The sequence below is a fragment of the Chiloscyllium punctatum genome, chromosome 21 (assembly GCF_047496795.1).
Source record: "Chiloscyllium punctatum isolate Juve2018m chromosome 21, sChiPun1.3, whole genome shotgun sequence".
Classification (NCBI taxonomy): Eukaryota; Metazoa; Chordata; class Chondrichthyes; order Orectolobiformes; family Hemiscylliidae; genus Chiloscyllium; species Chiloscyllium punctatum.
Genome location: NC_092759.1, coordinates 2,941,866 through 2,967,705, shown reverse-complemented (window position 1 = coordinate 2,967,705; position 25,840 = coordinate 2,941,866). Strand labels below are relative to the sequence as shown.

The 25,840-nt window shown below is 48.1% G+C and overlaps 1 protein-coding gene across 1 annotated transcript; it reads right to left on the bottom strand.

Moving 5' to 3' along the window:
- Window positions 1–5,171: 5,171 nt before the first annotated feature.
- On the bottom strand, window positions 5,172–25,261 carry serpine1 (serpin peptidase inhibitor, clade E (nexin, plasminogen activator inhibitor type 1), member 1). Its single transcript, XM_072591436.1, has 9 exons — window positions 25,160–25,261; window positions 21,149–21,435; window positions 16,944–17,177; window positions 16,233–16,430; window positions 15,150–15,348; window positions 13,608–13,708; window positions 12,094–12,180; window positions 10,075–10,158; window positions 5,172–8,939 (listed from the first exon to the last, which is right to left on the bottom strand). Exons 2-9 carry the CDS (start codon window positions 21,414–21,416, stop codon window positions 8,902–8,904), a joined length of 1,209 nt encoding a protein of 402 aa, XP_072447537.1. The 5' UTR covers window positions 21,417–21,435; window positions 25,160–25,261; the 3' UTR covers window positions 5,172–8,901.
- Window positions 25,262–25,840: the final 579 nt, after the last annotated feature.

Genomic DNA, 25,840 nt, shown 5'->3' with positions numbered 1-25,840 from the left:
CGGTTTCCTCCCACAAATTCAAAAATGTGCAGGTTAGGTGAATTGGCCAATGCTAAATTGCCCGTAGTGATAGGTGAAAGGGTAAATGTAAGGGAATGAGTCTGGGTGGGTTCCGTTTCAGCGGGTCGGTGTGGACTTGTTGGGCCTGTTTCCACACTGTAAGTAATCTAATCTAAAAGGAATGACTAGGTCAGCCCTTTCTCTCCCAGTTCCGCCCTATCTGTAGGATGATCTCTGTAATGGAAGGGATTAGCTGATGATAGCCTCTCAGATCTTGACCCAAGACTGTGGCATGCCAAAATATACTGGTAACAAAGGCGAGGACCTGCAAGCTACTAGGCATCCTTCTAAACATAACAGACACTAAAAACTTGAATTGGAAAAGTCATTCAGAGTGGCTGTTGCAGCATGAAAATCACAGAATCTCCACAGCGCAGGAAGGGGCTGTTTGACAGAGTCAAAATCGAAAAACCAAAAGAACTGCAGATGCCGGAAATCAGAAATGAAAACAGAAGTTGCTGGAGAAACTCAGCAGGGTCTAACAGCGTCTGTGGAAAGAAAGCAAAGTTAACGTTTCGGGTCCAGTAACCCTACTTCAGAACATTTTGGGACCAGTCCTCAGAACTGGTTGTACAGGAAAAGGTCAGTACATTTGCTGAAGGTGGGAGCTGTGGGAGGAGTAAACAAAAGTTGAAAATAGAGCAGAGAGAGAAACAGCTGGACTGACAAAGGGGTGAATAATAGTCAGCCTGGGAGAACCAGAAGCTGCTGATGGGGACTGTTAGAGACTGACAATGGGTTGTTTGTGGTAGCAGTCCTTGTGATGCCAAGGGCTGGTGTGTGGGGGTTGAACTGAATCAGTTTTATTATCACATATACTCAAATTAGTACAGTGAAAATTTTACAAGTCGGCACTCACAACGCCATCTTAGGTACAAGGTATGGATTCTTCCGTATAAGTTCTGAGGTAAGAAAATGAGAAAAATGAATAAATTAAAACGTCCAGCATTACAGATCTTAGGACTAAATTAGTAAAAAAAAGGGAAATAAAGAGTTCAGACTCACACCCCTTCCAACCCAGTCCCCACCTCGTCTCCAGTCCATGTCGGGCTTTGACCCCAGACTGTGCCAGGCCTCACTTTGAGGCCGGGCCAGAAAACCATCATGCCAGGCTGCTGGGAAATCACCAGGCCAGGCCAAGAGAGAGTTCACCAGGCCAGGCTGGGAGACCACCACGGACCACCGAGAGACCGCCACGCCAGGCCGAGAAAGAGGAAGCCACGACAGGCCGGGAGAGGGTGCTCGGGCCCTGAAATTATTGCTGAAAATGTGTTGCTGGAAAAGCGCAGCAGGTCAGGCAGCATCCAAGGAGCAGGAGAATCGACGTTTCGGGCATGAGCCCTTCTTCAGGAATGAGGAAAGTGTGTCCAGCAGGCTAAGATAAAAGGTAGGGAGGAGGGACTTGGGGGAGGGGAGTTGGAAATGCGATAGGTAGAAGGAGGTTAAGGTGACGGTGATAGACCAGTGTGGGGGCGGGTGCAGAGAGGTCAGGAAGAAGATTGCAGGTTAGGAAGGCGGTGCTGAGTTTGAGGGTTGGGAACCACCTTCCTAACCTGCAATCTTCTTCCTGACCTCTCCGCCTCCACCCCCACTCCGGCCTATCACCCTCACCTTAACCTCTTTCCACCTATCGCATTTCCAGCGCCCCTCCTCCAAGTCCTTCCTCCCTACCTTTTATCTTAGCCTGCTGGGCACACTTTCCTCATTCCTGAAGAAGGGCTCATGCCTGAAACGTCGATTCTCCTGCTCCTTGGATGCTGCCTGACCTGCTGCGCTTTTCCAGCAACACATTTTCAGCTCTGATCTCCAGCATCTGCAGTCCTCACTTTCTCCCTGAAATTATTGAACTGGATATTGAGTCCTAAAGGCCACAGAGTCTCCAGGCGGAAAATGAGAGGCCGGTCTTTTTTTAAAAATAACAACAAAACAATTTTTTTTAAAACCATGGCAGAATTAAGAGCCAAAAAGCTGAGAGGACAAAAAGGTCTGGATCTTAAGGAAAGAGGAAGTCTGGATTTTTTTAGCCTGCAAGTCTTGAATCGATTGTCAAGAGAAGCCAAATTCTTGTTGCCGTGACCACCACAGATCAACGGGAGGAGATTGTTCGACACCTCAGATTGATATTGAATCTGTTTCCACTTTAGCTGCAGGCTGTACTTTTCTGTTGTGAAGGAAGTTCCCCGCAGCTCCCCCCTCTCTGATCTTACTGGCAATGCATCCTTTGGTTGTCTGGACAATGTGAACACTGTCTACACACGTACTCTTCCAAGAGCACGTCTTCCCTTTCAATATCCACGCCCTATGGAAGCCTGTGATCATTGAATACTCTTAAGGTGGAGTAGCAGCCTACCGAAAAACCCTGCATTCCCCATCATGCCTGGGGCACTATGGGCAATTTAGCACAGCCAATCCACCTAACCTGCACACAGAATCCAGACAGTGTGGAAGCAGGCCATTCAGAACATCAAGTCCACACTGATTGTCTGGACAGCACCCACCCCACCCCCCCCCCACCATGTTATTCCTGTAACCCCACATTCCCCCCCATGGCTAATCCACGTAGCCTACACATCTCTGAACACTATGGGCAATTTGACATGGCCCATCCACGCTAACCTGCACATCTCTGGACTAGGGCAGGAAACTGGAGCATACACCCCCACGCAGACATGGGGAGAATGTGCAAACTCCGCGCAGATAATCACCCGAGGGTGGAATTGAACCTGGTTTCCTGGTGCTGAGAGGCAGCAATGCTAACCCCTGAGGCACCGTGCCACCTTTTGCCTTCTGCTGCTGTTTTTTGGCTTTGGTTGTCCTCCCTCCTGCCAGCAGGAACCGTTCCTCCCAGTTTCCTCTGACTAAGTCCTTCATCAACTTACAAATTTTTAATAAGTCTTCCCCGCAACTTTCCCTGGTCGGAGGAGAACCTTCTCAGCATTATCAGCCAGTGACCAAGTGTATTTAAGCAATGTGTCCACGTAAATGAAACAATTGTCATTCATAAGGGGCTTTGAAAAGAGTAAGTTGTACGAGTTGACTGTGTCTGGAATCAACACGTGTTGAGTTATAAGTGCTAGTACAGAGCAGCTGGACCAAATGGCCTGCATTTAGCCTGTAAATTCTCTATAGTCCAAAGCAGCACTGAGTCATTTCACACTCGCAGTCTTAAGTCATAGAGTCATACAGCACGGAAACAGACCTTTCGGCCCAACCAGTCCATGCCGACCATAATCCCAAACTAAACTAGTCCCACCTGCCTGCTCCTGGCTCCTATCCCTCCAAACCTTTCCTATTCATGTACTTACCCAAATATCTTTTAAACTGTACCCTGCATCCACCATTCCTCTGGAAGTTCATTCTACACACGAACCACTCTACACTGAAAACGTTGCCCCCGTGTCTTTTTTAAATCTTTCTCCTCTCGCCCTAAAAATGTGCTCCTTGGTTTTGAAATCTTCCGTTCCTAGGGAAAAGGCACCTGTCAATCATCTTATCTATACTCCTTATGATTTTATAAACCTCTACAAAGGCCAACCCTCAAACTCCTACACTGCAGTGAAAAAACTGCTACTCTCCCTTTAACTCAAACTTTCCATTCCTGGCAACATCCTGGTAAATCTCTTCCGAACCTTCAACCTCCTCCACTCCAGTGAAAAAGTCCCAGTTTATCCAGCAGAACATAGTCTTATTCTTGTAGAACACCAAAATCTATCCCTTTATCACAAGAGGCCATTCTTTCAAGCATCCCATTCCCAACTTCTGGAATTCCTTCCTTAAATTATTCTGTTTTAACTCTCCCTCCCTACTTCCAAGAACTTTGCCAAATGTATCCCTGCTCCTGCTCCTTTGGACTGACCGATTGTTAGAGACACAACAGGGCAGCTGTGGAATGAAGATACCACAGCTAATTCGGGAGTGGGTAACTCCTTTATTCAATCCAAATTGTTCCCTGCTCCTTTAACAATCTTGGGTTTAAATTCCATAGACCTACTCCTGCAAGCCAGGAATTCACCACAGGCTGTGTCCGGGATTGGCTTTGGAATGTGCAAGCCTCAGAAACTTGGCAAAGATGCACTGGCCCCAACCACAACCAGCCTTGAAAGGGCAGAGCTTGCACAACATTGACCACCGTCCCACCCAACACCAATATAGAAGCCAGAGTGTGACAGTGCACTTTCTAAGTGGTCAATTGTGAGGAGTAAGTGGCCACAGTTAGACATATATTCAGAACCTCATTGCATCTCACTTGTCTACTGTCTCCTAGCCAGATACAAAGATACACGCTTCTGTATCAGAGTCAAAGGGGATAAGAGCAGTTGGTTACTGTTCAGTCATTGCTGGTCTTTGCATTCCAATCGTAAAATAGATGGAGAGTGATTCCTGTCCCAGGATTAGGACAGACCTGCCCCTTTGGATTTGATTGGATGCATTGTCTCTGTTCTTAGTTGGTGCGTTGAATGGTTTCAGCCTCAGGATTGGTTCATCGACTACGGGGTCTGCTCCATAATTGGTTCATTAGGCTCTTCCTCAGGATTGGTTCATTGGATGGACAGTGTCTCAGAATTGGATTATTGGATGGTCCTCAGTACCTAAGGATTGGTTTGTTGGGTGGTCAGTATTTTTGGATTGGATCATTGGATGGTCAGTGTCTCGGGATTGGTCCTTTGGGTGGTCACTGTTTACGGATTGGATCATTGGATGGTCAGTGTCTCGGGATTGGTCCTTTAGGGAGTAAGTGTCTCTAGATTGGATCATTGGATGGTCAGTGTCTCAAGATTGGTTCTTTGAGTGAATAAGGATTGGTTTGTTGGGTGGGCAGTGTCTTAGGATTGGATCCTCAGATGGTCAGTGTCTCAGGATTAGATCCTCAGCTGGTCAACATCTCAAGATAAGGTGATCCCAGGCTGAAGATTGGTTCTTGAGGCTTGGCTTCAGCATTGGTGAGGACTGGTTCCCCATTGTACATCTGAGTTAGAGGGATCACCAAACAAATTCTCATTCAAATAAGGAACAGACCAATTCTGAGAAAAATGGAAAAACATTCCCCTGTAGCTAGAGGTCAATACTTCCCTGAAGGGGAGGGAAGTGAGTGGAGTAAATCATTGAGGAAATATAGTAAGGGAGATATTTATTTCAAAACTTATTGCAAAACACAGACACAAACATAGAACATACAAATAGCTCTATTTTTACACACTCTCACAGTGAATTGAAAAATACAGTATCACGCAAACAATATATAAAAAACACATTCTCAAGCTTAGGTAGACTGTAAACATTCATACCATACAAAAAAAATGAACCAATGTTGTGGCTGAATGTTTCCCAAATTCAGGATGACTGCCCATTTTTATTGCTCTTGGTTAGTCTCGGCCTGGCCAAGTCGTTTCGATGTTAAAACTGATTCCCGAACAAAAACAAATGCAGTCTTGCCTTGGAAAAGGTAGCTACTATACGTAACTCTGATGAGTTGGTGACCCAAGGCATCATTGCTACCCACAATGCCTTGTGTGTACTACAGTGGGCTCCGATTTCAGGACCAGAGGGCCAAGTCGGAAGTGAATATGAGAACTCGGAGCAGCAGTAGCCTGTCTGACCCATTGAGCCTGCTCTGCCGTTCAATGGCGAACCTTTCTCACAGACTGGGCTCCACCCGCTCACCATAACCCTTAACTCGTTCACTGTTCCAAAATCTATCTACCCTTGCCTTCAACTGGTTGTGAAGTCCACAGATTCACAACCCTTTGGGTGAAGAAGTTCCTCCTCAGCTCAGTCCTACATCTGGAGCTGGACAGCAGCAGAAAGTAAAAACGAACCACTCATGAAATGCTTTAAATCAGCTTGCGGCTTGGATGACCGATTTTGAAACATTCTTCATCCATGAGTAGGAAAGGTTTGGAGGGGTATGGGCCAGGAGCAGGCAGGTGAGACTAGTTTAGTTCGGATGAAATCCCGACAATGTTGAAGCAGGCCATTCAGCCCATCAAGTCTGCAGCAGTCCTCTGAAGAGCATCCTCCTATCCCTGTGACCCTGCATTTCCTATGGCTAACCCACCTAACCTGCACACTATGGGCAATTTCCCCACAGCCATTCCACCCTAACCTGAACATCTTTGGACTGTGGGAGGAAACCTGAGCACCCAAAGGAAACCCATGCAGACATGGGGAGAATGTCTGTGTGGAGTTTGCACAGTCGCCCGAGGCTGGAATCAAACCTGGGTCCCTGGCGCTGTGAGGCAGCAGTGCGAACCACTGAGCCACTTTGCCACCCCGTTTGGGATACTCAGCATGGACTGGTTGGACTGTTGGACTGAAGGGTCTCTTTCTGTGCTGTATGACCTCTCTGGTTAAAAAGCACAAAAAGAACCCCATTTGTCTCTCATATCCTCCAGAAATTTAGCATTTCTTTTTGCAAGTGTGGGATATTAGGCGGAGATATCCCAACAGGAACAGGATGGAGAGGGTTCAGGGCTGATCAAATTGATGATTTTGAAGATGATTACAGAATTTCAAAGGGACAATAGGGAGAAATGTTTTCTCTGGGGTAAAGGGAAAGTGTAGAACCAGGGCAGATGATCTTAAACTTTGAGCCAAGTCACTCAGGGTTAATACCAGGAAGTGCACCTTCACACAGAGGAGTAGGAATCTGAAATTAACTCCATCCTCCAGCCACACTAAAAGAAATTGTGGGTTGGAGGTCAATTGAAAATTTCAACACTGCCAGGCCAGTGTAGTGAGAGATGGGGAACAATAGTGTAGGTTAGATGGGCTTCAGATTGTTGTGCCAACCTGTGAAACCATCGAGGGCCGAAGGGCCTGTACTGTGCTGTATTGTTCTATGTTCGAATAGGCACTGGAATGATGTGAAGTCACTCTCAAGTTGAATGGTGAAATAGGTTAAAAATCACACAACACCAGGTTATATTCCAACAGGTTTAATTGGAAGCATTATCTTCGGAGTGCTACTCCTTCATCAGGTGGTTGTGGAGTAGCGCTCTGAAAGCCAGTGCTTCAGAGTAAACCTGTTGGACTATAACCTGGTGTTGGGAGATTTTTAAACTTTGTACACCCAAGTCCAACACCGGCATCTCCAAATCACGAAATAGGTGCTCTTGTGGTAAATTCTTACCTCTGAACCAAGATCCAAATTTAAACACTAAAGAAACTGCGAACAAGAACAGAAATTGCTGGAGAAACTCAACAAGTCTGGCAGCATCCGTGGAGAGAAATCAGTTGGCATTTCATACAGTGAGTCTTCATCCCTTTCAATAACAGCAAGTATCCCCTTGTCCTCATACAGCTCCAAAGATGGTTCCGAAACATTAACTCTGATTTCCTTCCACAGGTGCTGAGGTTTTCCAGCAATTTGTTTTTCTTTTGGGCCTTGGTTCAAGCCTCACCTTCCCCAGAGGTATGTCATAATATTTCTTACCAGGTTTGTTAAAGGGCAATGTCCATAACTCAGTGTGCCTTTGTGAGCAGGTTCCCCAGTAAGGGCTGAATGACCTCCCTCCAATTCCTATATTTGCAGAATGCACTTGCTAGAAACACAACGGAATGGTTGAAATCCCCACTAAAAATATCACTCGCTCCTCAATGCTCCCACTTCACCTTTGAGCTTTTTCTTTATTTAAATACAAAACAATTTCTAAAGTCAAAAGAAATAAATTACACAGATCTGAAAATATATTACAAACTACATGATGAGGTTTCATATTTTCCAAAGTGAAGCAACAGTGCAAGTTTTGGTATACAGATATATGTGTAAGAAAGAATGGAAACATCCTGCACATTCACAGTCAGCAAGCAGATAGCTGGTCCCCCAGCATTTCAACCTCTCCTCCCTCAATGGTGTGGAAATTAACATAGAGTCTTGGCACAGGGGTAGGAACGGACAGATGACAATTGGAAATTGATGTGGGGAGGAATATGGAATGGAATTTAAAGGGGGTGGGGTGAGTGTGACAGTCCAAATTTGTGTTACAGGGTGTGGTGACATGCAATTTTGCATCTCCTCACACTCCCCCAGTGCAGTATTTCCCTCATAGAGAGGCGGGTTGGGGGGGAAGTGGGTGGAAGAAGAGGGGGCCAGTCTAGGGATGTCACAACGCACCTCTTCCTGCAGAAATGCAATTGGGCCATTCAGGGTGTAACTGAGTTCATTCAAACCAAAAACATCCCGTATCCATCCTGACTGAACTCAGCATCATCTTCAATGGGGTGAATTGGTCAACGTTTAACCCTCAACTCAAGTCGCTTGACTCGCTCGTTAATGGTTATGTGGGATCTTGCTGTGTGCCCTTTGGCTGGAGTGTAACTTGAGGTGGGGGGGGGAGGGGGGGGGGGGGATCTGTGCGATAAAGGTGACAAGCAATTGGCCCAAGTGCCGCAGTGATTGAGGGCAAAGGTTTTGGAGTACTTCTGCTCAGAGCGAAGTTGGTTGGGGAGATGTCAGAATTCAATGCACCAATGGAGAGGAAGGAGGAGGAAGGGTTGCATTGCTGGAACCAGGCACACATGCCATTCCAAACTCAGATGGCATCAGATGTTCCGAGTGGCTGGTGATTGGATGCAGCGAGACTTCGCAATGAATGGGGATTACTCGTGTGACCGTGGATTAGAAAATGACGTCTAATGAAGGCTGAAGTTCAAGTCACAGCTGGTTAAATGTGAGCAAGATCCAGGCACAAAATTGATATCATCCCCGGATTCCAAAAAAATCTTCCTTCCCTCATTGTACATTTTTCTCAGTTAATTCCAGTTTCTTTTTTCTACCTTCCGATGTGGGTTTCCACAGAGATGATACCTGAGTATTGTCTTTTTCAGAGTTGGCATCGTGCTCTACGGCTCCATGACTTGGCCCAAGAAGAGAATGGTGCCTACGGAACGAGAGGTGGGGGAGGGACGTCAATATAGAAACAAAAAACTCAACCTTGCTGCACTCAGAGCCCATTGGCCTTCTGTCAAACTTCCTTGGGATTAAATCTTCAAAGCCTCCCTGACAAGATGCAGCATCTCCACCGACATGTGGGTATCTACCTAGCTGAGGAAATTCCGCAATGTCTACAGATGCACCACGGACAGCGTTCTATCCGGGTGCATCAGGGTTTGGTACAGCAACTGCTCTGCCCAGGACTGTAAGAAACTACAGAAAGTTGTGTGCACCACCCAGACCATCATGGAAGCCAACCTTCCATCCATGGACTCCATCTGCACTTCTCGTTGCTATGGAAAGGCTGCCAACATCAAAGACCCCTCCTACCCCAGGAATGCGGTCTTCCAAATTCCTTGGTACAGGCCGAGGAGACAGAAGCTTCAACACACACCATCAGGTTGAAGAACAGCTTCTTCCCTGCTGTTATTAGACTGCTAAATGAACCTCTCTAACCTCAAATTGTGCTGATCTTGCTCTGTGCAGCCAGACCCTTGTTTGACTCGCTCTAAGCACCCTGTGATCTATATGTCCTTGTTTGCTATGATCCGCCTGCACTGCTCACAAAACAAGACTTTTCACTTCGATACTATGGTGTAACGACCATAAAACCACTGAGTATCTCCGTCAGACCAAGTGCTGACACAAATCCCACTCACCCAGAAGCCCCAAAGTATGATCGCTAGGCTATTAGCCAAGAGGTTCTGGGGATCGGAGTTCAAATCACACTGCAGACGGTAGTGGGATTTGAATCCAATAAAAATCTGGAATTGATGACCATGAAATCATTATCAATTGTTAGGGGAAAGCTCGACTCTAGATGTGACTACAACCCCACTGCAATGGGATGAACTACAATAAACACTGGCCTAGTCAGTGATGCCGACACAGGAACAGAAAGAAAAATCTTCAGCATCAAAGTTGGGCAAATGGGAGTGTGCTACAGGTTAGCCATGATTGGTCAATGCCTTCCTGTTTCCAAAATGGCAGAACAAGCCCTAGCACCCACGTTCCTGTTGTCGTCCCTAGCGCTACAAGCATCCAACATAGCCACCTCCCCAACGACCCTCTTGTTGCCTTACCTGTGGGGTTGTGCCGCACTAAGAAGAGGAAGGGCCTGTCGATCACAACCTCGAATGGCGCCATGCGCTCATAAAGGATGGCAGCTGCGAAGAAAAAGCAAAATGTCAGCCCATCACCGCAATCACACAGTTCATTCTTGCACCAGCTGTCAATAATACTTCCAGTTGAAGCCTCCTCGAATGAGACGCTGTGAAAAACATTGAGAAATATCGGGGGCAAGGTGACAACTGTATGTAAACACTGCGGCTGTGACGAGGTAATTGCAAACACAGGGTGGCTCTGTGGGGGGGCAAGTTGAGAGTCTCTCTCCTGCTGCCATCTTGCCTTCATGACCAAAAGCTTCTAAAGTTCAGATGCCAGGACAAAATGCCAGGCGCAGAAGTGCTCAGCTGCACTGGCATGAGAAAACCTCCCCACTACGGAGACACGCCATCACGGCTGAGCCCGTAATGGAGCCTAGAATGGCCTGGCACACCAAGGCAAAGGAGAGCATTGACAGCCATGGACACTACAGAAATACAAAGAATTATTTCTGCGGGTTGAGAGACTTTGGAAGTTTGTCTCTATCCTCACTGGAATTTGGAAGAATGAAGGGGTGGAGGGTGGAATCTTACCGAAACATAAAATGATGAAGGAAGTACATAACATAGAAGGCTGTTTCCACTGGTGTGTGAAACTAGAACGACTGGGCACAGCCTCAAAACAAGGGGAGAGCAGGTTTAGGACTGAGTTCAGGAGGAACTTCTTCACCCAAAGGCTTGTGGAATTCCTGGCCACTGATGCAGTCTAGGCTACTTCATTGAATGTTTTCAAGGCAAAGATAAGTAAGTTTTTTTTTAAAACTGTAAAGGAATCATAGGATGATGAACAGGAGGGTAACTGGAGAGGAGTCCATGAAAAGATCAGCCATGAAGGCTTGAAGGACCTGATGGCCTCCTCCTGCTCCAAGTCCGTAGGAGGCGATAGATTGAATATTTTCATTCAGGCAGAAGGTAAGATTCTTGCCGTGAAGGGGGAAAAAAAACCAGAGAGCTGTCAGGGGTGTGGATGGGAATTCAGAATGCAAACAGATCGGTGTGCTCTCAATGAGAGAGCAGGCTCAGGGCTGAATGTTCCCAGAGTTAACGGTCAGGGGATGTGGGTTTGAATCAACAGATGGTGAAAGTTTAAAACTTTAAGAACTTAAGTTTCGACCAGAAGAGAACTTCTGACCGTTTGGAGGAAGGTTCACTTTGATTTCTCGTGACAGAGGCTGCCAGACCTGCTGCCTGTGTTTTTTTTTTCCAGCAATTTGTTTCTGATTTCCAGCGTCCGCAGTTCTTTCAGTTTTATTTTTGTCTGAACTAGAAGAGCTTGCTCATTACCAACCACCCAACCAACATCGTTGAGTGCAAATTGGATTGATTGTTGCAGAAGGTATGCAAACGTCATATTGGGTTCAATCATGACCCCATTTAGGGAAGGAAATCTGCCATTCTCACCCAGTCTGACCTGCAATGTGGCTGACTCTTAAACTGACCTCTCAGCCATTGGGAATGGGCAATAGATACTTTCCCAGCCAACACGGGGAGGTGATGTTCCTAGTGGTATTACTGCTAGACTGTTAATTCAGGTAATGTTCTGGGGACCTGGGTTCGAATCCCATCAGGGCCAGATTGAAATCAATAAGGAATCTGGAACTAAGTGATGACCGTGAAATTGATGACAATCGTTGGAGAAAAACCCATTTGGTTCACTAATGCCCCTTTAAAGGCGGAAACTGCTGTCCTTACACGTGTCTCCAGACCCACAGCAATGTGACTGACTCCCAACTGCCCCTGGGGCAGATATGGAAGGGCAATAAATGCCACATCTTGTGAATGAAAACAAGAGTCTGGAGAGGTGCAAGGCACAAGCAACTCACTAAAGGGCAGCAAGGAATCCCTGCCTATACAGTTCCCTCTGGATTGAAACTCAGGAACGCCTTGGGATGAAGGTTATGTTGAATGTTCCGGTATAATTTGCAGGTTGAAACTCACCAGAGGCGGCCGATGCCTTTGTCCCACTCTCGTTGACTTCAACCTTGACTTTCTGCAGAGTCTTTGCCACAAACAATTGCTCACTTGCTGCACCGGGAGAGGGGAGGGAAAAGGAGATTAGGCTGTGGTCCAACTAAGTCAGAGAGAGAGAGCCCTGCATTTCCCATGGCCAACCCATCCTAACCTGCACATCCCTGGGCACTATGGGACAATTTAGCACGGCCAATCCACCCTAACCTGTGGGAGGAAACTTGAAAGGAACCCAAACAAGCACAGGGAGAACATGCAAACTCCACACAGATAGTCGTCCAAGGGTGGAATCGAACCCATGTGCCTGGTGCTGTGAGGCAGCAGTGCTAACTACTGAGCCACTGTGCCACCTTTGCCAGTTCGCTCTGAACCCCATCCCCAACCAGACCACCACCACCCTGGTGCCCTTCCCAGAATAGTCTGCATTCACACCGTCCCAGAAAGGAACCAGTGAAGTTCCATGGTTATTGTGCTAAGCCTACTGATGAGAGAGCACAGCAAACGTTTTATTATCTGACACCTATAGGACCAGGAATGTGTTGGATGATCAGATATTTTGGATAATGAAGTGATCCACATCAATGTGAAAACACCCATTAAGAAATGTAATGCAGGGGGTATACGTGGCACTGTTATACTTTACATAAGTCACTTCCATAATAATGCAGCTTTGCCTTAAATAAAACTTAGACATACTGCCTTCTTACTCACTCCTTCAACTGGCCAAGTGCTGGCAAATGGGACTAGATTAGGTTAGGATATCTCAGAAGTTGGACGGAAGGGTCTGTTTCAGGGTTGTGCATCTCTACAACTATTTGGATATTGCAATATTTGAGGAGAAAGTGACTTGAAATTGAATCAACTCTTGATATTTCATGCAGCCATTCAATTGAACAGCAAGTATATTTACGCTAAAGGTCAATAAATTAAAATAAACTATAATGACTGGACTGAATAACACCTGGTATTTGAAAGCTGTAGTGTTTGCCGGGTTATCGAGAGGGCCAGTTCTGAAAGGCACTGGTTAATAGAGAGGTTTGAGTCACATTGTGCTGGTTGATTCAGAGTGCACTGTGTGGAAAGTGCCGGTTAAGAACAAGACGCCAGCTAATCGAGAGGGCTGGTTGAGAAGGTCGGTTCAGGGGACCGCATGCCAGTTAATTGAGAGCATCTGTTCATGATTTAAGGTGCCAGGTAATCGAGGGCACTGGTTTAAACAAAAGGTTTGCTGTAGTGTATATAGGAGCAGGAGTAGGCACCATTCACTGATCGCAGGCCGATCATCCAACTCAGCCTCCCTGTTCCTGCATTCTCCCCTTCAATCTCTTGAGTCCCAAGTACTCCCTCTTGAAGTCACACACTTGACCGGTTTCTGTGCAGAGAATACCACAAGCCCCCCTCCCACCCCCCCCCACTCTCTGGGTGAAGACGGTTCTCCCCACCTCGGTCCACAATGATCTGCCCTTATGTCCTCAGATACTTACTGCTAATCTTGCTGAAGTCGGCCTTTCTTGCGTTAAAGATGTCCGTTATTCCCAAGGCCATCAGTGGCTTCCTCAGATCCACCTCACTTTCCAGGGAAAATCTGCCAGGAGAAGGAGAGAGAAAATGAATATGTATAAACACAGTGGTGAAAACACCTAGTGAAGATTTTACCCCAGTGTTCGAAGCCCCCGATTCAATTAACTGGAGGTTGTCACCATCAGGTTTATTTTACAATTGACGCGTCTCGGAATTATTTTGACGCATCTCCGAGGAGGTCATATCCGGAGGTGGGATTTGAACTGGGTAAGGTGGTGGGCTCAGCAATGATGCCACTGGACTGACCATCCAGCAACTTCCCACTGCAAGGGGATGGTGAAATCTCAATTTGATTTAGATCGCCCCCTGATGGTGACCGTGTAACAGCAGTTGATTTCTGTAAAAGCCGCCAACCTAGTTCACAAATGGATCTGCTGTCCTAGACTACTCGTGACTCCAGGCCTGCAGCGATGTGATTGGCTCTCAGCTGCCCCTCTCAACAAGCCTGGCTGGTGAAGGGCAATTGAGGATAGGAGTTGGGGGCCTCATGTTGCGACTGTACAGGACATATTTAGGGCCACTTTTGGAATACTGTGTTCAATTCTGGTCTCCCTACTTTAGGAAGGCTTGTATTAAACTGGAAAAGAGTGCACAAACGATTTAAAAGGATATTACCAGGACTGGAGGGTTTGAGCAAGAGGGAGAGGCTGGATAGGCTCGGGGTATTGTCTCTGGAGGTTGAGGGAAGACCTTACAGGAGGTTTATAAAATGAAGAGCATGGATAAGGTGAATAGCCAAGGTCTTTTCCCCAGGGTAGGGGAGTCCAAAGCTAGAGGCCATTGGTTTAGAGCGAGAGGGGAAGATATAAAAGGGACCGGAGGGGAAACTTCTTCACAGAGGGTGGTGCGTGTATGGAATGAGATGCCAAAGGAAGGGATAGAGGCTGGCACAATGATAACATCTAAAAGAAATAGGGACAGGTATGTGAATAGGAAGGGTTTAGATGGACATGCTGGCAAAATAGTACTAGATTAGTTCAAGAAATCTAGTGGGTATTGATGAGTCAGGCTGAAGGGTCTGTTTCTGACCCTGTAAATGCCCACATCCCAGCACAAATACTTTCAAAAAAAAAACTACCCTCTCAACACAGTGTCAATGCATTCTGAGAGACAGGCAGGCAAGAGTTAAATCTGCTGGGTTAGTCAAAGATCCTATCTGTATGATTTTAAGTCTGAATTAGACAGATTTCTACGTTAGCATAAATGCAGAAGGGGGCACAGGTTAAGGGTGATGGACTGAAAGGTCAAAACCAGATCGAACTAGGTAGAACTGGCTCAAGGAGCCGAATGGTATACCGTGCCCAGGCCAGCTAGGCCGGAGATCTGTCCGGGCACAGGGACTAACCTCCCCGCCTACCCCCAAGGGTAACCAGGAAGCCCACAGACCCCGCCTCTGGACGAGTGCTGCCCCTTGCGCAGACTGCCGCCCCATCCCCCTCACTTACTTGGGCAGGACGAGTTGGCGCTTGACGGTCTCGAGGCTTTGTGCCCACTCGTCGACCAGCGAGGCGGTGATGATGTCTGTGAGGGCGGACAGGGGCACATTCTTGTGGAAGGGCGCCACGATGTACATGCTGAGGGTCTCGCCGTGGTAGGGCAGCTCGATCACGTCGTAGTCCACGCCGCTGGGGGTCACAAACTCGCCTGCAGAGAGAAAGCAACGCCATTGGTGACCAGGCCCAATGTGACAAGCTGAGTCTGGTAAACTTGGTCGGCACAGACAAGACAGACCGAAGGGTCTCTTTCCTTGCTTGGACGACTCAGACTAAAGGTACTAAGGGATTCCATCTCCTGGAGGGTGGAGCGTATTTGGAGTTTCTTGCTACCAAGAACTGGGGAGAGGGGTGTGCAGAGTCCTTGTATATAACTGAAGGCTGCAACAAACTCTTGATTAAGGGGTACAGGAAAAGGGGCAGGAAAGTGGACATGAGGGATGTTAGATTGGCCAGGATCCTATTGGACGGGCCGAATGGCCTACTCCTGTTCCTTACGGTCTTGCCCATTGGTTCGGATCCTTCATGATATTATGAACATCTCTGCTGTTACGGAACTGGGGCCTGGGAGCCGCAGCTTTGACATGGTGCCTCTTCATGCCCCACGCACGTTCCACAGCCCACTGAGTCAGCGGGGAGCGAAGGAAGGTGGGGGATTAGGTAGCAGGCGGAGGTGTTCTAGCACGGATTCGATGGGCAGAATAGCTGGTGCCGCAGATGTGCCCAACCACGGCCTCCCCTCCTGAACTGCTCTGGTTTCATCTCTTCGTTGCCTCCCCCAGTTCTGGGGTTAGCTGTCACCTCTGTGCTGCCACCGCACCCCCCCCCCCCCCCCCATTGGCAGCACTGACGCTGGTGAATTCCCAGGAGAGTTAGCAGACCACGAGGAAGAGGTGGGTCTTCCGGAGCGGCTGGTGAGGGACCAGGAGTTTCAGGGAGGGAATCTCAGGAGTCATGTATCCAGGCAGCTGAGAGGGGAACAACAGAGGGGAAGGATTACGCACGGACTCAGAGTGGAGGAAGTAGTTCACTCACTGGCATTCAGCTTAGCGCTCTGCGACATCATGGGCACTAGTATCTTAGTGCCATCCTCCTTGTAGAATACCCGCCGGTGGGTGGCCTCAATAGGGAACGGCAGCTTCCAGAGCCCCTTGAAGTAGACGGCGTTGATCAGAACCATGCGGGTCAGAACTGGGTCAAGCACATCTGGGCGGAGAAATTTGGGAATCATGCCTGGATTGGGGAAGGACCAAGACAACCAGAAATCCAGTTAGCAACACAATGCTAAAACCCAGATCACCCCATCCCTAACAAGTTTGGTTTTGAAGTAATATTCTTTCCCAATATTACGCTCAGCACCATTAGGTCAAATTTTACCTTGTTACCTGATTACTCCCAGGACAGAGACATCATGGGGTTAGATAAAGAGTAAAGCTCCCTTTACACTTCACCCCTATCAAACACCCCCCCGGACAGAGTCAGCTTGGGATTAGATACACAGTAAAGCTCCCTTTACACTGACCGCCATATCAAATACTCAGAACAGAGTCAGCATGGATTAAGCTCCTTCTACACTGTCACCCGATCAAACACTCCCAGGTCAGGGACAGCACAGGATTAGATACAGAGTAAAGCTCCCTCTACACTGTCCCCCATCAAACACTCCGAGGACAGGGACAGCTGCCCAATCCCATCCCTCCAAGTTGGTGCTATATAGATGGAGCAGTACAGTTGCTAGGAACCCACCTCTGGTTTGTATTTCCACCCATTTGTTGATGAGGTAGGTAGCCATGGTGGCATCCTGGAAGTAGATCTGTTTGGGCCAGCCGTTGAATGCCCGGCGATAATTTTTCAGGTAGGCATTTGGGAGCTGCATATTCCTCTGGATGAACACACTGTTGGCCGAGTAGACAATGTCACGGTTGCTCTTGGCGGTCAGATCTTTCTGGAGATGTCTCAGGGCCAGCGGCACACCCTTGTCTGCCCAGAGAAAGAAGAAATCCAATTGAGCCTGGAGCTCCAGGTGCCTGGGTCCTGCCCGTGTCTCTTTAAAGACACCCGTTCCCTGGACAAATATTTGTCCATCTGATCCAAAGACTCACCCTTCCATTCCGGTTAGATGCTCGCCTTGGCAACCCCCCCCACTCCCAGCTCCAGCTCCTCCATTCCCAAGCCACCGTCACTACCTGGCAACCAGCTGGTATCTGAATGCAAATTGTTGTTATGGAGTGAAGTCATAACAGGGTGCAACATATTGAAGATCTCCATGAATCTCACCAAAGGGAGGTCCGAGAGACGGATTGAGAGAACGCAGGTGAAAAATAGAGAGAAAGATATGGAGAGAGACATAGGGAGATAGAGAGAAAGGGACAGAGAGAGAAAGACCGAGAGAAGGAGAGAGAGAAAGGGACAGAGAAAAAACAATATAGAGAAAGAGACAGAGAGAGAAAGAGAATCTGGATAGAAGTGGGGCAAGGTCAAGAGAGATGGTGACCGCGGAGTTGGATCTGCGAAGTTTGCAGATAGAGGCAGGCGAAGAGGTCCTTTGTGAGGGGTTGGCCACTGCCGCAAGTGGGACTCGCCGTGGCCATGTTGCACACAGCAAGATTTTGCAGAAATGCAGCTCCACCTGGCGCACTGATGACTCTCTCTCAGAGAAGATGTTCCCTCATCCCCAGCACTGACAGCGATTAACTCCCATCTTACAACACCACTATTCCACAAGACATCGGTCTCCCATGCATCCACCCTCTGACAAGGGGAAAGTTCCCTTTCAAGCTTCCTTCGTGACTTCTAATGATGATTAACGAGCCTTATTGTCACCCGCCCTTGCCCCTGCTGCCTGTCTTAGTGAGAACCTGGGCAGGGGGAGAGCTCAATGGGGGTGCTTGGACCTGACTGTCATGTCTCAGGCCAAGTTTGATTCAGCAGTACTGAACTCCCGCCACCAGAGGCCCTCAGTTAGCCATGCAGACGCAAGTCCTGTATTGGCACAAAACAGCAGTAGGCCATTCAGCCCCTCATGCCTCCTCCACCATTCAATAGGATCGTGGAACATCTCAGGTCCACTTTTCTGCTAAGAATCTCTCTGTCCCTGTCAGCCTCCAGTATACACAAGGACTCTGCTCCCACAGCTCTGTGGCAAGGAGTTCCAAAATTTCCGAGAGGAGAGATTCCTGCTCATTTCAGACACTCCCTTTATTCAGAGATGGTGCCCTCTGGTCCTTGACTCTCCCATGAGGGCGAAACAGCCCCTCAGCACTGACCCGTAAGAATCTAATATGTTTCAATGAGGTCACCTCTCATTTTCCTAAACTCCAATCAGTAGAGTCCCAACCTGTTTAGCCTTTCTCATAAGACTCCCTCCATTCCAGGGATCATCCTGGTGAACCTTCTCCGAACCACCTCCAATGAAATAATACCTTTCCTTCAATAAGTCCAGACAAAGCATCTCAGTTTGATTAGGCCTATTAAAAGGAACACCACCTCAGTATCTCACACTTAGGCACTTTACTGCCTTTTGAATTCCACATTGCATTCAGGAACTCAAGATCACGAACAGGTTCTTCTAATTTGGTTATACCCCTTCCCTCCATCTCCGTGTCTTTGATCTCAACAGAACTGACTCATTTCTGGACTATTAACACCTATCGTACATCAAAGGATTCCTCTACCACCACTGCATTTTGCGCTGGGCTCCATCCATTCCAGTGGTTCCTCCTTTTTGTCAACAAAATGTATGAAAAACAAATCACCTTTCCATGCCTTCAGTTCTGGAGAAGAGTCGTTAGCTGTTTCTCTCTCCACTGAAATACTGTCAGACCTGCTGAGTTTCTCCAGCAGTTTTGTGTTTTTATTTCCAGCATCCACAACATTTGACTTTTACACGAACTCAATCCTCCAGTGTGATTTCTTCCCACCCCCCTACCCCGCATCTGTACTTACACCCAAAATCCCTACTCACGGTCCCGGTTTTGTTTTTTCCAATAGTTGTGCTTTCAGCCAGAGATACCCTCATTCTGTCAAAACCTACCTACACCAGTTCAAAGCCTTGTCTTCTCACCTACAATCACCTTCCCTTTATTTTCTGTTCTGCAGCATCTTTAATCTCCTTTAATCTTTTCTGTTCCTTTACCCCTCTTTAATACCATAACACCCAGAATGTTTTGGAATACTGCATTCAATTCTCATCTCCCTGCTATAGGAAGGATGTTGTGAAACCTGAAAAGGTTCAGAAATGAATTACAAAAGATAATGCTGGGGTTTTGCAGGGCTTGAGCTATAAGGAGGGGCTGAATAGGCTGGGACTGTTTTTCCCTGGTGCACCAGAGGCTGAGGGGTGACCTTATAGAATCATGAGGGGCATGGATAGGGTAAATACTGAAGGTCTTCTCCCACAAGGTAGGGAGATCCAAATCTGGAGGCCATACGGTTAAAGTAAGAGGGGAAAAATTTGAAAGGGACCTAAAGGGCAACTTTTTCCACCCAGAGGGTGCTGCATGAGCTGCCAGAGGAAGTGGTGGAGGCTGGCACAATGACAACATTTAAAAGGCATGTGAAGGGTACATGAATAGGAAGGCTTTAAGAGGGAAATGGGTCAAGTGCTAGCAAATGGGACTAGATTAAGTTAGGATATCTGGTCGGCTATGGACGGGTTGGACCGAAGGGTCTGTTTCCGTGCTGTACAATGCATGACTCTCAGTCATAAAAACCAAAAGAAGTGCGACTGCTGTAAATCAGAAACAAAACAGAGGTTGCTGGAAAAGCTCAGCAGGTCTGGCAGCACCTGTGGAGATAAATCAGAGGTAATGTTTTGGGTCGAGTGACCCTACCTCAGAACTCTAAGAGTCATGCTGGACTCGCACTCTCTCGACAGATGTTGCCAAACCTGCTGAGTTTCTCCAGTGCAGATCTAGCTTTATTGCAGTTGGCAAGGTTAGCAGTCAATTTCACTGGTGGTTTCCTTAATCTCTCACTCCGATCTCCCAACGCCCACATAACAAGGTATGCAGAATCATTCACACCTGGTCGTGTGTGTACTGTCTGACTAAGACTAAAAAGCAGGACTAGACAGGACGACTGATTCACATTTACGTCCATCCTGTTGATGTACACTTCAGACACGAGCCCCTGAGCTCCCCAGCTTTCCAGGATGGGCCACTTCCTGTTCAACAGCTGGCAGGCATAAAGCTCCAACACAACGCAGGCACAGAACGGAAAGGGAAACACTCTCTCAGAATGAGAGACACACGCTTATTCACTCCCACACAGTTACAGAGAGATGGGCACACACAGATGCCGAGAGATACACATGCAGAGAGAGAGCGCGACAGGCTGACACACGCAGATGCAGAGAAAGAGAGAGAGAGACAGGCAGGCACACACAGATGCAGAGAGACAGAAAGATGCAGAGAGAGAGAGAGACAAGCACACACACGCAGAGAGAGAGACAGACAGGCAGACACACAGATGCAGAGAGAGAGACAAGCACACAGAGATACAGAGAGAGACAAGCACACACACAGATACAGAGAGAGAGAAGCACACACAGATACAGAGAGAGAGAAGCACACACAGATACAGAGAGAGAGAAGCACACACACAGATGCAGAGATACAGAGAGAGAGACAAGCACACAGAGATACAGAGAGAGACAAGCACACACACGCAGAGAGAGAGAGACAAGCACACACAGATACAGAGAGAGAGACAAGCACACACACACATGCAGAGATACAGAGAGAGGCAAGCACACACACAGAGATACAGAGAGAGACAAGCACACACAGATGCAGAGAGAGAGAGAGGCAAGCACACACACACACACACACACACACACACACAGACAGACAGGTAGCAGTGAGGTTCCCTGTGGGATAACTACAGGGGAGTATCTGTGCTGAAACCAGGGTTACATTTACAGACCCTCCGCCCCCGGATCCCGGGCTCACCTTTCAGTTGGTATCCCATGGTACTCCAAAGCTGTTTGAGGGTGTTCCCAGCTGCTCCGAGCTGAGCTATCCCCATTAGGGCTGTCGCTCCGTACGGGGAGAGCACCACGTTCCGCTCGCCGGCCGATGCTGCCACTTCCCGGAACAGGCGGATCCCGAAATCGGTGCCCAGCTTGGAGACGGGGGGTCCAGCTGTGGCCTGGCAGACGTTGACTGCGGTGGCAAGCAGGAAGGTGACCAGGAACTGGAGGGATGGGCGGCTGATCATGGCGATCTCTCTGGACTGGCTGGAAGGAGAGAGAACAGGGCAGACTGCTTAGCTGCCAGGCAAGAGACACACTGACCCGACTCGCGGGAGCTCGCTGGGAACAGATTGGCTGCTCCACCACAACACAGGAGGAGGCCCTTCGGCCCACTTTGCCTCCACCGAGGGCTAGCAGAGACAGGAGACGTTGTCCTTGGGAGGGGAGACTGGAGCACTTTATGCTGAGTTTGGACGAACGAGAGGAGATCTAATAGTGATGGACAAGATCCAAAAGACAAAGTCAAGAGGATGTTTCCCCGTCTGGGGCAATCTACTTTTAGGATAAGGTTTAAAACCGAGATGAGGGGGAAATAACTTAGCTCAAATCTGTGGCATTCACTCTCCACAGCCCCCCCCCCCCCCCTTCCCCTCTCCCGGGGATACAGAGCACTCTGTAAATGTAAGGAGATTGATTTTTAATTCGAAAGGGGAGGGATTGCTGGCTGATCATTGCAGTCTCTCTGGGTTAAAGTTGTGTTTGCATTCAACGGCACAGCGGGCTTGAGTGGCCGAACGGCCTCCTCCTAGTTCTTACATCTTAGTCGCAACCTCCTGTCTCCTGCTCAGTGCCCTGTGTATTCTTCCCTCACCTCAGAATAACTGAGATGAGGGGGAATTTCTTCAGCCAGAGGGTGGGGACCCTGTGGAACTCACTGCCACAGAGGGTTGTGGGGGCCAAGTCATTGCGTGTGTCTTTAAGACAGAGAGAGATAAGTTCCTGGATTGATTGGGGGTGGGGTTGAGAAACAGAGCAGACATAACTGAATGGCGGATCAGACCAGCCGGGCCAAGTGGGCTGAGGTGGGTACTGCAGATGCTGGAGATTAGAGTGGTGCTGGAAAAGCACAGCAGGTCAGGCAGCTTCTGAGGGCTCATTCCTGGTGAAGGGCTTTTGCCCGAAACATCGATTTTCCTGCACCCCGGATGCTGCCGGACCTGCTGTACTTTTCCAGCACCACTCTAATCTTGACTCTAGATGGGCCAAATGGCCTAATTCTGCTGCTATATCTCATGCATCACGATGCAGTCTAACTCTCGGGCAGATCCCTGCCACTCACTGAGTGAAGTACACAGGAACCTCGATTATCTGAACGACACGGGCAGGGAATATTTTATTCGGATAATCAAATGTTCGGATGACGCGAAATTCGGATATTCGCCATTTGGATAATCGAGGTTTCTCTGTATTACTCTAGGATATCCCGAGGCAGTGCCAGGAGTTATTAGAATGCAGTTCCTTCTTTTCCCCACCTCCCCCACTGGAATCCCTCTCCCTGGGATACGGCGATGAGCCAGTTGTAAACGCGGAAAGCAAGATCAAGGGCCTGAGTTGTGGGGAAGTGAAGGCAGAGACCAGCCCCAAACCTCAGTTGTCCTCGGTACCATTGAGAAGAGGTAGGGGGCTGGGGGGAGTGTGGTGGTGGGGGTAGGAAATCAGCAATCCTCACCACCTTCCCCAATCCGGCAACCCCCCCACCAGCGGTACCATGCATGAACGCAGACTTGTGTCATGCCCCTACAGTTGACTAGCTGAGTGCGTTTGCCGGAGGGAGACAACCACAAACAGATGGTCCGAATAGACCTCCCCACGGGGAAATGGACGCTGCCGGACTCGCACCACAGCAAGAGTCCAGCTGCGAAGCACGTTTTGGAAGGTTTGGAGAGGTGCTAAGGAAATGCAAGTTCATTCATTTCTGCGGTGGGAGCAGGTATTAAGACACAGATCTTCAGACGCGACAGAGGGCTGGCAGATCTGATTGGAGTTAATTATTTGAACTATGGGTTTGTGAAAGAAAATAATTACTCAACAAATAAGGGGAGTCTCCTGGTATTAATGGGGGTAGCAGGCGGAGAGGATTGTAACAATTCTAATTATTTATAGCAGTGGCATTGTTGAATCTGCACTTAATCCAGTTGAATGGATTAGGCAATGATCTCAATTTAACCTCCCAGCTCAGAAAGACTGTGTGGGGCTCCCTCCCTCAATGTAGTGGAGTGTTCAGGCTCCAGTCTGGGACTTCAACTCACAACATTGTGACTCAGAGCTCCCCTAGACATACGGAGTGCAAAAATAAACAGAACTGGAACAAAGTCACTTCCTGATGGACACAAAATTAGACCTCTGTCCCCACCCCGGTCGCAAACCAATCTCAAGAGGGACTGGGTAAGAGCCCAGCTGTGTTGTCCCTTGTAACAAAACTGACCTCTCTCCAGACACCTCCACCCTTGCTCTTTCTTACAGAGAGTCGGTCTCAGAGGCAGTCCCAGCTAAGCACATCAGTAGACACAACAAACACACATCTCTCACATGCACAGTTCCTCTTAATCACACCAACACACACTGCCTCTCACATCCACTCTCTCTTGATCACAATCACATTGACAGACACACTCTCGAACACACACATTCTCTCAATCACGCCAACAGACGCACATACTCTCTCTGTCACTCACAGATGTGCACACTCTCACACATACACACTATCTCTCTCCCTCCCCAGTAGCACAGCGATCTTAGATACACAGTTCAAACATCAGCTGTGCCTGGAGGACCAGCAACACGCTTTGGTCTGTCCAAAACCTGTTGGTATTCCAGAACAAGGAGCTGACCTTGACCCAGTATTACAGACTGGCACATCCCAAGGTCTGGGACTATGTGCTGAGGGATGCACGAAGGCTTAGGGCAACTGTTGCTAAGGGGCAGTGGGGAAAGACCACTGTCTGAGGTCTTCCTGTCGAAGTTAAGTGGGGGTCTGTTCAGTTATTGGACCCTCCCTGTGCCTCAAACGTATGTAACTATCATCTTGTAGGAATAGGAGGAAATGCCTTTAGTTTGTTTGATGGATGGAGTCAAACTCCAATGTTTGTTTCTTCATATGTAACTGTACAAACGCTTTGTGTACGTATGTAAAGATATTTTTACGACTAAAGCATATTTTTGAAATTAAAAAAACAGCGCACAGAAAAAGACAGGAGTAAACACACCCACAGACACACACAACACTATTAAACTCGGAGTCATACATCCTCAAACACAGCCTCGCAAAGCAATAGAGACACACATTCTCTCAATCACACACACAGGCACAATGACAGATGGACACCCACACTTTTGCACAATTGATCTCTCTGGTTAGTAGCTCAAGGGTTACAGGTACACTGATTCGGAAAGACGCTGAAAAATGTGTTGCTGGAAAAGCACAGCAGGTCAGGCAGCATCCAAGGAGCAGGACAATCGACGTTTCGGGCATCAGCCCTTCTTCAGGAATGCCTTCCTTGAAGAAGCTCTCCTCCTCCCTCTACAAGTCCTTGGATGCTGCCTGACCTGCTGAGCTTTTCCAGCAACACGTTTTCAGCTCTGATCTCCAGCATCTGCAGTCCTCACTTTCTCCTCGTTATTCGGAAAGATTTCAGGGCAAATACCCACAGACCCAGGGAGACATGTACACACATGCAAAGGGGATCATACAGAGGGGTAGACGATCGGATTTAATATTACACAGGAAGGTAGATACATACACACAGACACAAATTTTGTGTTAAGGACAAAAAAAAGACAAAATTTTGTGTCAGGAATAAACACGCACAAATATTGGGTCAGGAATAAAAACACACAAGTCTAGTGTCAGGAAAAAAAACATACAAATATAGTGTCAGAAATAGCACACACACAACTGAAGATACAGTGCTACACATTGAGTACTTACAGTACCAGGCAGTGCTGTCCTGTTCTCTGTTGGCACTGTCTCTGTCGACAGTAGACTTTGTAGAGCTTCAGTGCAGTTTACAACTCTTATGCACATCTCCTCCCTCCTCTGCCTTTTATGTTCCTCAGGACGGAAGCTGATTTGCTGAGTAAATCACTACTGCACCCAGAGTTCACGCCCCCCCTCCCCCACCCCCACCGTAGTTATTGTAAACAAGACAATACAGGCTGTCTCATCCGTCTCACTTACAGCACTGCCCGCGGGTCCTAGTGTCCGACAAAAACTACAGTTTAACCAGCTCACTGTCACTGAGGGACAGTATTGATGGGGACAGGTCTGTCACTGTATAACCCTGGGGTACAGAACTGGTGAGGACAGGTCTGTCATTATATAACACTGGGATACAGTGCTGGTGGGGACAGGTCCGTCACTGTATAACACTGGGGTACAGCACTGGTGGGGACAGATCTGTCACTGTATAACACTGGGGTACAGTACTGGTGGGGACAGGTCTGCCACTGTATAACACTGGGATACAGTGCTGGTGGGGACAGGTCCGTCAGTGTATAACACTGGGGTACAGTACTGGTGGGGACAGGTCTGTCACTGTATAACACTGGGGTACAGTTCTGGTGGGGACAGGTCTGTCAATGTATAACACTGGGATATAGTACTGGTTGG